The sequence below is a fragment of the Pan troglodytes genome, chromosome 1 (genome assembly GCF_028858775.2).
Source record: "Pan troglodytes isolate AG18354 chromosome 1, NHGRI_mPanTro3-v2.0_pri, whole genome shotgun sequence".
Classification (NCBI taxonomy): Eukaryota; Metazoa; Chordata; class Mammalia; order Primates; family Hominidae; genus Pan; species Pan troglodytes.
In genome coordinates this window covers 80396205-80409937 of record NC_072398.2, presented here as the reverse complement: position 1 = coordinate 80409937, position 13733 = coordinate 80396205, and the positions used below count along the sequence as shown (strand labels likewise).

The 13733-nt window shown below is 41.8% G+C and overlaps 1 protein-coding gene and 1 long non-coding RNA gene across 2 annotated transcripts in view; one reads left to right on the top strand and one right to left on the bottom strand.

The window, feature by feature from the left end:
* Positions 1-1149, top strand: part of LOC107969194 (uncharacterized) — a 71310-nt gene extending 70161 nt beyond the window's left edge. The window contains exon 3 of the long non-coding RNA XR_001710863.3: positions 447-1149. This is a non-coding gene — a long non-coding RNA (uncharacterized LOC107969194). The remainder of the gene's footprint in view (positions 1-446) is intronic.
* Positions 1-13733, bottom strand: part of DPT (dermatopontin) — a 37739-nt gene that overhangs the window by 5195 nt on the left and 18811 nt on the right. Inside the window, exons 4-5 of the mRNA XM_001135049.7 lie at positions 13574-13699; positions 340-447 (exon numbers count right to left, since the gene is read on the bottom strand). Coding sequence (XP_001135049.1) covers positions 340-447; positions 13574-13699 — 234 coding nt within the window. The remainder of the gene's footprint in view (positions 1-339; positions 448-13573; positions 13700-13733) is intronic.

Below are 13733 nucleotides of genomic sequence, written 5' to 3'. Positions count from 1 at the left end.
CTCTCTGCTCTTGAGCAGGCTGGAATCCACCCTCACTTGCAAGGTGAGCAGCTCCATGAGGTGAGCTCATGAGAACAGCTCACTTCCCACTGCCTCCCATTTTCCAGCCAAAACTGCAGTTAATCCTTGACCAGGTAGGAAACTAAGATAAGTAAAACCTCAGGTCAAAGTTCCTGCAGAAATATATGTGCATGTAAGAAATTTGCACTTGTATTCTACGTGTGTGTGTGTGTGTGTGTGTGTGTGTGTGTTTATAAATTCCTGCAGGTAAAATCCTTGCAGGGAGTTAGTCCCAACTCCTTTAACCCTAGCCCATTGGGAAGGGGCTGTCTTTCTCACCTTTCCACTGCAGAGAAAGTGGTTGTTGCTCCTCGGATATAGTAATCATAATTGTAGGAAATCATGTCCATTTCCTCACCATAGTGACCTGGATATTCTGTTGTTAGCCTATGCAGGAAGAACAAAGGTTAGAGGAAAATGAAACACATTATTATTGCTGGGAGCAAACAGAAGACACACTATGAAGAAGAGATGGAGTTTGAGCATCCTGGCAAATCCAGACTGAAGTTAAATGACATCCACCAAACAACTCCAGGCTGTGAAGAAACAGACAGCTCTCCTCCCACTTCTCATCTTCCTTTTCTAGGCCATTAAACTGTACACTGAAAAAGATGAAGATACCTCCCCAGGCTTTGGAATTATCAAAATAACTTTGGAATTCTTGATATTGATTAATATCAATACTATTCCTATTCTATTCAAGTCAACTAAGACAATGTTTTCAAATTTTAGATTATGATTCATTAGTTGATAACAGAATCAATTTAATTGGCTTTAAAAGAGACATAAAATAGAAAAGAAAATATCAAAGCATGCATCACATGCAGTAAGGACGAGTCTATGTATGTAAACATTTTGTTTCAAATATATATGTGTGTTTGTTTATAAGATGTATATATTGTGATAGTTTAATGTTTCTTATTGTGAGTTATAGTCAACAAAGTGTTCAAAAATTATTTAATTAAAATGTAAGCTCCCCAAAGGTAGAGTTTTTGCCTTGTCCACCATTGTTCATCCAGCACCTAAAACACATACATAATAAATATTAGCTGAATAAATATATGGCCTGGGGAAAGTCAATGAATCTGTTTTCTGATCTGTAGAAGAATAAAGTCTACCTTATAGGTGTGTCATTGGAACTAATAAAAATGAGTGATGAGTGTGCTATACTAGTACATGGTAGGTGTTGAGTCACTAAGAACTATTTTGTTTCTTCTTCCTCTTCCTCCTTTCCTTTCCTTCTCTTCCAATATTGAGTAAATCCTGAGCCTTCATATGAGTAGGTCCATGGTTGTCCATCCTGGAATAAAGTCTAGAATCCCCCAGTTCTCATAAGGGCTTTGCCACTGGAACCTTCAGGTCCCAAACAGTCCTTTTACCATGAAATAGTTCCTCCAAAGTCTTTATCCACACCCCAGGGCAGCTTGGAAAATAACTAGTTTGTGAGTGTCAATAATTTCATCTGATTTGGGTTTACCAGATCACTGTTTATTAATGCTAGAAAGATTTTCTCCTCCGCAGACTGATGGTGATCTTTCTCCAAGATTGTCATTAAATCATGAAAAGATTGATTTCTAAACTGTAAGGGCTCCTAGGAGGATCTCAGTGCACAGATGGAGCAAGATCAATGGTTAGCTCATTCTCTTGGTTCATAATCATTCCTTTTTTACCCATTATTCACTAACCCTTGTTCTCTGATTTGACTTTTCCTAAGACGTAATTATGCTCTATCAGGATGCCAAGTCCAACCCAAAGTGAGGTACCTGTGTTTTTGCTTAATGTGTTCATGAAGGGAAATAAGGCCCTGCAAATCCAGAAACTTATTTTGTGCTTCTAAGGAGATCCAGAAGCAGGACTTTATCTTTCAGGTAAATGTCTTTTTTTTTTTTTGAGACCAAGTCTCACTCTGTCACCCAGGCTGTTGCACACTGGTGCAATCTCCGCTCACTGCAACTTCCGCCTCCTGGGTTCAAGTGATTCTCCTGCCTCAGTGTCCCAAGTAGCTGGGATTACAGGTGTGTGCCACCACACCCAGCTAATTTTTGTATTTTTAATAGGGACAGGGTTTCACCATGTTGGCCAGGCTGGTCTGGAACTCCTGACCTTAAGTGATCCACCCGCCTCAGCCTCCCAAAGTGCTGGGATTACATGCATGAGCCACTGCGCCCAGCATGGTAAATGTCTTATAAGTAGAACTAATAGGGCCTTACTTGGATCCCACTGATTTATGATCCATGAGAATTCTAACAAGGACTGTATTAAAGTTAACCCAAGGAAAGAGAGGTTTGTTGAGAACATGAATAATGCAAATTAGAATAAGAGGTTGCATGGGGGTGGGGGGGGGGGTGTGTGTTTTCCTTACTTCAGGGAACAAAAAATATTTTCTAAAACTTTTGAAGCATCTCTGGATAAAATGTGTAAAAATTAATTACCAAGTTGTGTTTTTTTTCTTTTTTTTTGCTAAGGCAGAATCTACATACAGCAACACTGCATTAAGCTAAATCCAATTGCCAAAAGTATTTGGAAATTATGAGGCTAGATTTTTATTTTTAAAGTTTTTACTGACCACTCTGATCTGTCTTCAGATACTTGGATAAATATCACAGAATAAAGTGGGAAAGAAAAGCTTACCTTTAAAAACATCAAGAAGTTTTAAGCTTCAAAGAAGGAAAATGTTATTTAATGCTTTCTTTAATTAGGATTCTCTGTTGCTTCATTTTTGGTAGTGACCAGATGTAAGCCCCCTGTCTAACTGGACAGTTTGTCTGAGAAGCCTCTCCGTGAGGTACTGATGTCCAGTGAATTTCTCGAATGTCCTAGAGAAGGTGAGGTGCATGACCATTGGTACTTTTTCTTCTTGGTCCCAGACAGGTTTTGTTTTGCTTGACTTTTGGTTGTTGTTATTTTGTCTTGTTTTTGTTATAACACCATGGGATTGAGTTTAGACTGTCCTAGAGAAACCTGGGTAAAGGAGGATAGGGAAGGAGGTTGGATATCGATGGAAATCTCTCCTACTTTATGAAATAAAAATACCAAGGGAGAAATGACCCAAATCACTGGTAGAAAGTGAACTTCCCAAACACCATCCATAGGAAGAACTATTGAGTCAATGTGGCCCAGGATGCTGTGTTCTGTATTTTCAAACCAGATATATGTGGCTGCATTTAGCGCTTGATGACACTGCATGCGCACGCGCACACACACACACGCGCACAAAGTGTCCTAATAAGTGAAAGCCCAGTAATAGCTCCTTAGAGAGAAAAAAGAATTTAAACGTTCAGAACTAGACACTGAGACAGGGCATAGGGACTTTTCAGGAAATTAAAAGAGGCTACAAGGAAGCAGAATGATCAGGGTTTCCTAAGCTGTGACACTGGGCTTTGCGAGTGTAGGTCGGGGAAGAGTTCGGTGTGGTTGCAGCTTCCTTGTGAATTCCTTGTGAATTACTAGGTCACTTTAAGCAGTTTTTTGGAAAAACACACTTCATACTGAGCATTGCCATACATTCCTAGACCAATTAAAACAATCAAAGAAACCTTCAGCTTGGCAAGATGAAGAAGAGCGCAGGTCAGGAAGATGCCTTTATTGAAATGAGTCTAGTTTTCAAACATTTCTATGGGAAGCCTTATTTTCTCCTTTCCCCTAAAGTAAAGAGTTTGAATAGATTTATTCAATTTTAGCTATTACTTAATTTTTAATAAAAACTACTGGTGTGCAGGAGAGTGGCGTGAACCCGGGAGGTGGAACTTGCAGTGAGCTGAGATCGCGCCACTGCACTCCAGCCTGGGCGACAGAGCGAGACTCCGTCTCAAACAACAACAGCAACAACAACAAAAAAAAGCAAAACTACTGGTGTGTGTGTGTGGTGTGTGTGTGTGTGTGTGCATGCGCACTTTCAGATGAATGACTCTTGTGGTACAGTTTCTCACTTCACAGCACTTTTTCTGCTGTCAAGATGAAAGACAGAGAGTTGTTCCAAAGCTAAGAAAAAACTTGATAACATAAAGCCACTTGCACAACTCTTGTGTCAGCTGAAGCTGATGGGAAAAAAATTAATAATATCTTACTTATGAGCTGAGGGAAATCAGTTCGAACTGAAGACAATTTTAAGATTGATATAGGATTTTTCTCATCTAAGATTCTTGAAGCTCTAAAATTATTAACAGATCCAACTGGACTCAATGAATGTTTGCTGTGATACAATATCATAGACTGAGCTGCTGCTGATAGATGTCTCGGCTCCGTTGCCACAAGAACAGACATATTGCAGAGCTGAGTCCAGGTATATGCTCTCACATCCATTTTAGAAAGGGAAATAGAGATACAATCTAGTTATATACAGTGGCCAATTTTATTCATTGTCAGAGGTTTGGTTGAGAACTTATTAGGTTTTTAATAGTTAAAGTAAAGATTTTCAATCTATTCCTTGACATAAAGTGACTCAGCATAAGGTTTTGTGAAAACCCACCTCTACGATACCTTATTCGGAGCTAGACACTTTTCTTCTATGAAAGTCAAACTTCATAGCACTGAGATGTGTTTGTTACAGTTGTTTCACTTGGGGAAATTAGGACAACTGGATTACTTGGTGTCACCTGGAAGCTCCTCTTTCAGGACTTTCCCTCCAATTGATGTGCACATGAACAGATACAGCTTCATCTCATGGTCAGGAAACATCATATCCCCAACCTTGGCCCACTTTGTGGGGACACCAGAAAAGCACACTCCACAGACTCCCTACCATAAAAACTGGAAAAAAACCCCCAGCATTTACATATGAACAGATCAGAATGGGTACCTGAGGAAGCCATACTTCAGCTTTTTAAAAAATAAGAATAAAATTAGAATGTCTTCCAAATGATCTTTTATAGCCCAGCTCATGCTCAAACAACATTTTAGAGAAGCTTCTGTTGGTCATTCAATGTTGAATTCTGTTTTTCTTCTATTTCTCCACCACTCAATTAGCATCTTACTTTAAATATCCCATTCTAATGTCCTGTGACATGTCAGCTGATACAGTTTGGCTGTGTCTCACCCAAATCTCATTTTGAATTCTCAGATGTTGTGAGAGGGATCCAGCGGGAGGTAATTGAACCTTGGGGCAGGTCTTTCCTGTGTTGTTCTCATACTAGTGAATAAGTCACATGAGAGCTGATGGTTTTAAAAATGAGAGTTTCCCTGCACAAGCTCTCTTTCTGCCTGCTGCCATCCACATAAGATGTGGCTTGCTCCTCCTTGCCTTCCACCATGATTGTGAGGCTTCCTCAGCCACGTGGAACTGTGAGTTCTCCATTAAACCTCTTTCTTTTGTAAATTGCCCAGTCTCGGGTATGTCTTTATCAGCAACATGAAAATGGACTAATACATCAGCACTATATATTTAGCAAGATAATAGAATACTGTATAACATCATGATGGCCAATATAGTGAGCTCTTTGAGGGATCACTGGTGCATGGAATCAAATATGCTTTTATGATCTGGTTCAGAGGTGGGTTTGGAGGAGAAACTCAACATTTGCGGATTTGGTGTGTTGAGGTTGGCTTACGTTTTATATATTCAGCTAAAAAGATGTCCCTTTCTGACAGTCAAATCATTGAGAAGTTTGTTAAATAAAGCCAGTCTGTTCATGATCAATCCTCTTGCATAATGCTTTTCCAAGTAAGCTATACGGAATGAACATATTTCAGATTAATTTAGTTTGTCTTTATTAGGAGCTACATCAGACCCCCTTTGAATTAGTTTTGTAAAGACAGAAAAAATAAGCCCCAAATGGAGTTATGTGTAAAGGAAAACAGCCACAGAGAACAATCCCCAGGCTTCTTCCCACAAGAGCTGGGGATTGGCCAAGCGGGACCTCTGGTAGTCACCCAAGTGCCCTTCTCTGCACAGAAAATCTGAACCCAGGGGCTCTGAGGTGTGTGAAATAAAAACAAATGTCCATGTCTGTCCTTTTATGGCATTTTGGGACTTTACATTTCAAACATTTCAGACATGTATCACAACACGAGGGAATAACAGTTCCAGGGATATCTGTAGCTTAAATGAGTAGAGGAAAGTCCCTGAACACTTTCCAAATTGCTCTCTTGGAACTGAGTTTCTAACTCACTGTCCAAGCCCAGGGCTAGTCAGTAAGCACATTCACTTTGACTCGTGTTGATTTTCATTAGCCACATTATGTGGTGGTCACCCTGGGTCTGCATGTCAGTGGGGGCTACTTGACCTTCAACAGCTCCCCTCCAATTAAAATAGTTTTATTCTCTGTTTTCTACCAGATGCCTACTGTGCTATTATGTAATATTTCACCTGCAGAAGTCTTATTCCTCATCTAGAGACAGCTCAGTACTATGCAAAGAGCATGGGATTTGGAGGCAGATAGACTGATTGAGTCAAGTTTGGAACTTTGAAGGGAGCCACAACTTCTATAGCTCAGTTCCCTCATCTGTATGATAGTATCATAATTTTTGTGTGTGAGGATTAAATGCAGTAACACAGGAACACGTGGTAAGTGTCAATAAATAAATATTATTATTATCATCATTATCATTAGTAGGGTCTCACCCAAAGCTTATGAATTGTTATTATTTCATATCCATTCACATTCATTGACTGCTTAAATGAATTAATAAATAGAAGTAAGAATGATTGCCTCTAGAATCTATTATAGTAGAGGGAAGCAGACTAGATAGAATAAAGCGTCAGATTTGGTTTGTAACTGAGAGGTTTACTTTGTTCCAAGTAGCTGGCCTTGGGTTAACCAATACTTAGCCAGACACATCTATGATATTTCTGCTTTTGAAGTTTGAACATAAGGAGAGAGGTATCACCTATAATGCAGGCACCAAATACAGTCGATATGGTTTGGCTCTGTGTCTCTAACCAAATGTCACCTTGAATTGTGGTTTCCATAATCCCCACATGTCATGGAAGGGACCCAGTGGGAAGTAATTTAATCAAGAGGACAGTCACTCTCATGCTGTTCTCATGATCGTGAGTGAGTTCTCACGAGATCTGATGGTTTTGTAAGGGGCTTTTCCCCCTTTTGCTTGGCATTTTTTCCTGCCATCATGTGAAGGGCATGTTTGCTTCTCCTTCTGCCATGGTTGTAAGTTTCCTGAGGCCTCCCCAGCCCTGTGGAACTGTGAGTCAATTAAACTGTTTCCTTTGTTAAGTTACCCAGTCTCGGGTATGTCTTTATTAGCAGTGTGAGAACGGACTAATACAACAGTCATCAGTGGCATCTGCAGGGGATTGATTCCAGGACCCCCATGGATACCAAAATTTTCAGAAACTCAAGTCCTTGATCTAAAATGGTGTAGCATTTGCACATAACCTATGAATATCCTCCTGTTTACTTTAAGTCACCTCTAGGTTACGTATAATACCTAAGATAATGCAAATGCTATGTGAGTAGTTATTATACTATATGGTTTTGTATTTGTATCATTTTTTATTGTTGTATTGTTATTTTTATTTTTATTGTTTTTTTCTGAATATTTTTGATTCAAAGTTGGTTGAATTCTTGGATAGGGAACCCCAGATATGGAGTGCCAATTGTACATGTCTACATTTTCAATATGGCACAGTAATTATGGAAACCATTCCAGCAGATGAAAGGGATGATAGATTTTGCTCAAGTTCAGAGAGGCTGCTGTCTGCACAATGAGTGCTATGTACATCATGCAATGGAAGGCAATGGTTTTAGTAGGGCACAGAGCATCTAAACCCAATATAAGTTCCTTTAAATTGTGACGTCTAGTCCAATTTCCTCAAAACTTAAGTATGTCCATCTCTATAGTAATAGCTTCCAGCTTGCACAGAGGACCAGTATGGAAGCTGCTCTTCATTTTTATTTTTTTATTTTACTTTAAGTTCTAGGGTACATGTGCACAATGTGCAGGTTTGTTACATATGTATACATGTGCCATGTTGGTGTTCTGCACCTGTTAACTAACATTAGGGGATATACCTAATGGAAGCTGCTCTTCTTACCAGGCCTCTGGGAGCTGAATTGCAGGAGGCTGTCTGGGCACAGGTGGCATATGACAGGCACAGCAATGCAGAGGCCTGTGAGATTGTTCATGTCCCTAAAACAGCATTACAGGAGTGAACATGCAAACACTCCCTATCTTGTATTAACATCTGAACAAAGAGGCTAGGAATTAAAGATTAGCTTTGACTGGGTGCTTTTGGGTGGGAGAGATAAGAATGTTCTAATCAACTGATGTTGTTAACTAGAGCTATACAGGAATTTAAAAAAGCACTCTCTGGCTTATGACTTGCACACAGAGAGTGGGGAAGTAGGCAGTGGAGAATGCAAAGTCTGAGAGACAGAATATCAGGGTTGAAGAGAAAAGTAAAGGTTATCTAAATGGATGCATTATTTTACGGTCAAAAGATATTATCCAATGAACCTAATGAAAGGCCATGGGTCTGGAGAAGAGCCATTTGGAAAAGAAAATGATTCACAACCATCAGATCCTGGGACACAGAGTCTCCGCCTGGACAGTAGACAGTCTGGTGTGCAGCCTGCAGCTGCTGAGCTGTTTGGAGAAGAGAGATTATGACAAACAATGTCTAAAGGGTTGTGACAACTTCAGTGACATGTGTTTGTGGTTTGCAGACCACTAGACTAAGAATTAGAATTTTCGTATCTAAATAAATATCTATAAAATTCACGTATTCATCCAATCCAGTGGAGACCATTTCCTAATGGCATGTCCACATCTATCAGGAATTTGCTTTCTTGCCAGAGTCCAGTGAGGCTGTAATATCCAAAGAGAAACCGCACAAACTGAAATGAGAGCAGCACCTTGGTTCCCACCAAACAAATAAATCCCATACTCATTTGGGAGTTGGTTGGATGATTTGTTTTTTCCAGCCCAGAGTGATGATATTTCTGAATCCCTAAGTGCTCACAAACGCAGGCGCTAGATACTCACTTAGCTAGTTCATACAGTGTCAGGCTGCGTGCTGAAGAATGCCTTTCAAAGAGGGAAGGGGAAAAATGTCGTTCCCACCCACATGGGTCCAGTTCCCCGGGAGGTAATTCAAGCTAATTAAAGTCATGTAAGGGAAGGTTTCAGATAAGAGGGTTATCAGCATTTCACTGTGGGAAGGTGCAGGAAAAAGAGTTCTCACTTCACTCTGTAAGGCTGTTAAAAGGATCAAATAAAATAATGTACATGAAAGAAGTCTTTGTCAACTATAAAACATCATCACATCAATGTCAGGTTTCACCATTGTTACTGTTCCTAGGGGCTTGCAACATTCAGTTATTCATCTGACACATTTATTAAGAGTCTATTTTGTGCTGGGTAATATCCTGGAGATGTTGAAAAAATAAGACCTAATTTATGCCCTGGAGGCATTTAGAAAGACATATAATACAACATCATGACTCAGGCAATTTAAAGATGCCACTAAAATGTCTAGACACAGCAGCGGGATAGTGAGTCATACACTGTGTACCATGGTGCACACTTGAATCTTGTTCTGCTGCTTCTCCAGTGTTTTCTTTGAAAAAACACCATTTTATTTGGTGACCGTGATAGCTCTCAGCTCTGACACCATGCCTTCAGTAATAGAACCAGCCAGGTGGAACCACACCTTAGTGGGACTTGTTTCAAAGTTGACTTGTCATGCCTTTTGGATTAATTCTCTGTACTTTCCCCACCTTTTGGCTCCACAGACCAACAGCAACATGTCTGGATGGTAGGATGGGGTAAGGAAGGGTGAAGGGTGTGGGGGTTGGGGTGGGTGCAGAGTGGCAAAGTCACTGCAGATCAAGGCTTTGGGTAAACTTTGTCAGCAGAGACATGAATATCTCTGGCAACTCAAAATTGCTTATCTTTATCTATCAATCTTTAACATTGAGACTTTGTTGCTACATATATGTCTATATGATCATTACATTTTTAGCATCTTAGCTGGTGAATTGCATCTAAGGGAGCTTGAGAAGTCATTTCTAAAGTATGTGAGAGGAACTATACCTAGCATTCTTGGGGAAGCAGAAGTATCCTGGAACAAGTCTCCAGGTGACCACTGGAAATCTGGGGCATCATTAAAACAACAGTGGAACTGGAAACACAAAGACCTGTCTTTTTCAGGTCTCAGCATTCAAATAAACAGACAGGATAAGCTTCAAGAAGGAATGCTCAGAGTGTTAACACAGATCCCACAGATCCATGGAATATGGGAATTCCAGGAAAATTTAGATGTTTACCCCTTTCTCTCACACTTACCTTCATCCACCCCCTATTTCTTCTGTTTGACAACTTTGCTTTTTTTTTTTCTTCTTCTTTTTTTTTGAGTCAGAGTCTTGCTCTGTTGCCCAGGCTGGAGTGCAGTGGCGCGATCTCGGCTCACTGCGAGCTCCGCCTCCTGGGTTCATGCCATTCTCCTGCCTCAGCCTCCTGAGTAGCTGGGACTGCAGGTGCCTGCCACCAAGCCCGGCTAAATTTTTTTTTTTTTTTTTTTGGATTTTTAGTAGAGAACGGGGTTTCATCGTGTTAGCCAGCATGGTCTCGATCTCCTGACCTTGTGATCTGCCCACCTCGGCCTCCCAAAGTGCTGGGATTACAAGTGGGAGCCACCACGCCCGGCCTTGACAAATTTTCTAAAACCAGTGAGCCTTAGCTCCTTGCCTGCCTGGTCACCCAAAGCCTTGAGGCCCAAGCCCACTACCTGTTGTTGTTCTGTTTGGGCAGGGGCCAGCCAGCCATGATGGCATGGCCACAGACACAGCAGGCTCTCCCACTCATCTCTGCAGAGAGCTCGAGACTTGCTGTGATGAGGAATGTTGCTGCCTCAGCTTACTCCTCTCTGCCTGGGGAAGAATGAGTTAGTACATCTAACAACAGACTGTCCAACTGGTCACATGTCTTGTTCCTCTGCATAACCAACCCCGCTCTCAAGTTCTGCTTCCTGCAATGACCTGACACCTGCTAGGTTGTTCCTCGGCAGAGTTTGCCTTTGAATGTCCTGTTAGTTGGTGAGGAGGCTGGGTCTCTCCTGCATCTGGGAGGGTGAAGGGGACTCTGTTTCAAGACAGGTCAGCTCTGTGTGATCATAGACAGTGGCAAGGCCAGAAATATATTATCTTATTTAATGCTCATAACAAAAAGTAGGCTGATTTGTTCATCCAAACAAATGCTATGTGCCTGGCATTATTTATAGGGCTTGGCATATGTCAGCACAAAGATCTCTGCTTGTGTAGAGCTTATATTCTGGGCAGAAGTGGAGGGATGGGGGAGAGAACAAAAAATTTTATGTAAGAGAATTATATTTTCTGGGCCACTTCACATTATATACACCCTCCACAATTATTAATGTGGATATTTGTTCAACAGTTGTTAAGAAGACACTATGTTCCAAGCACTATACTGGGCATTGAAAATACAAAGATCAGTGAGTGGCCCCATATCCTCCAGACACTGGAAGTCCAGGTAGAGAGGAGCAACTGTACACAGGTGGTAAAATGCAGAAAGTGCTGTGACAGAGGCATCTACGAAGGGCAGAGAGACAGAGCCATCCACATCCAGGCCTCCAGCTGCCCCTAGGCTGTCCATGTTCCCCTTCCTCCCCAGTGCAGCCCGTGCAGGGCTGCCTCCTCACCTCCTCACTCTTTCCCCTGCTCCTGAACCCACTCCTCTTGGCCACCCAGCATACCCCAGCCCTGATGTGTTCCTTTGGAGTCTGATTCAGGGAAAGTTAAACTAATGTAGTAAATAAATTTACTGACTGAGTATTAGGTTTTGCTTGCTCTTTCAGGTAATTTACATACATTTTAACTGGCTTTTAATGCCTTGCAACAAAGGGAGGCTGGTTTCCTTGTGGGAAGTGCCATTCTGTTAATAGACCAGGAATGAGAGATTTGTGGAGGCCAAGCTCCTACCTACTCTCCCCTTTCATTGGGGCACACTCGTCTTTGGAACTTCCTTCATCCTCTCAAAACAGTTCTGGCATCTGGATCATCTTTTCCAAAAGTGCCTTTGGAATTAAGACATTTTTAGGGTTCAACACAACCTGAAAGATCTTCTAGTCCTTGGAATTTCAACTTATGATCCAGGGGTTCTTGGCAGTGTGTTCATGAATGGCCTTCAGGGAGTTTAAGGACTCCCGAAATTCTCTGCAAACTATTGTATTAACATGCTAAGTGCATTTTCCCCCCTGAAGACAAGGTCTATAGTTTTCATCAGAGTCTTAAAGATCTTGGAGACTCAAAAAAGGTGGTCATCATTTTAGGTGATGTGCTTGAGCCTGCAGAGTTATGAGAGGGAGGGGAGAAGGGGAAAGGGGAAAGAATGGAGGGAAGTGAGGAAAGGCCAGCACAGAGACTGAAACTCAAGTTTCTTTTTGCCCAAACTGGTGCTCCTTCTACCTCCTCCACTGCAAGAGATCTTTAGGTCTTTGGTTCAGGACCTATCCCAGTGGCATCATAATCCTTTGCCAGGCCTGTTCACCCACTGTAGAGGAGTAAAAGCTGCTTTATGGAAGCGGTTTTGAAGAACTAGAGGAGGTTTCTGCTCCATCATACAGTGACAGGTGACTTTGAGCTCTGAATTTACTATCGGTCCTTACTTTAAAAAGAAAAACGTTAAGCTTTTGGGGCTTTGTATCCCTAGAGATACGGTGTGCCACTGGGCATCTGGGGAGTAAGCTGTCTGATTGCAGAGAATAAGCATGACCTGTGAAGCTGTCCTTGCAAGCATCAAACTGTAGAGAGATCAATCACTTGAGGGAGCCAACCTTCACATGTTGACACTTCTGGATCCCCTTGCCCAAGGCAGAAATGCCTGGCTCGTTTTCAGATAAAAAAGACCTGGGCCAGTTGTGTTATCAACACCCAGTGTAAGTCATCAGGGCAAATGACAATATACACATTCTCCTAGTCAATTGGAAGGCTAGGTCAGGAGATATTCGGCATCAGCCCAGGGATAGGGAAAGAAACAAAATATCAGAGGCTGGAATTCCACATGGATCCAGAAAACAGCACAATCTTTTTTTAAAATTTTTAAATTTTTAAATTTTTTATTTTTTTTGTCTATAACTATGTACTAGACTCTGACCCATGAGAGGATTGGTTTCTCCCAGAGAAAGACTGCAGGAAACTAGGTTCCCAAATAGGCCCTGCAGCCTTGGATATGATGAGAAGTTACCAGAAGTTGGGGAGAAGGAGAACAGCACTGGGATGGGAGTCAGTAGGCCTAAGCTTAAGACTTGGCATTCCCACAGAGTAGGTGGGTGACTTTGGGCCAGTCACTGCCGGCTCTATGGTTCTGTTTCCTTTTCTGCCAAAAGAAGGATGTGGGGGGTTGGATAACCCAAAAGATCCCTCTTGGCAGGAACATCCTCCTAAGTCATTCATTCATTCTTGTCTATATGCCAGCGCTGCCTTCCAGGCTTGTGTGTGAACCTCAAGCTTACCTGAAGCTAGAAACAGGGGCCAGAGCACTTCCTAGGTTCCTCTCCCACCCCAGGAGTCATGAGGGTTTGGTCGGCTGCCAGACTCACCAGCAGGAATATGGGCACCTCTTGCTGTAGCGACAACAGTAAAACTGCCACTCTCGATCCAGCACTGACTCGAAGTAGCGGCTCTGGAATCCTGCCACCAGCCCATTGTTGGAGCACGTCTGGTACCTGAAGAGAAGACAACCCCAGGAACCTAAGAACA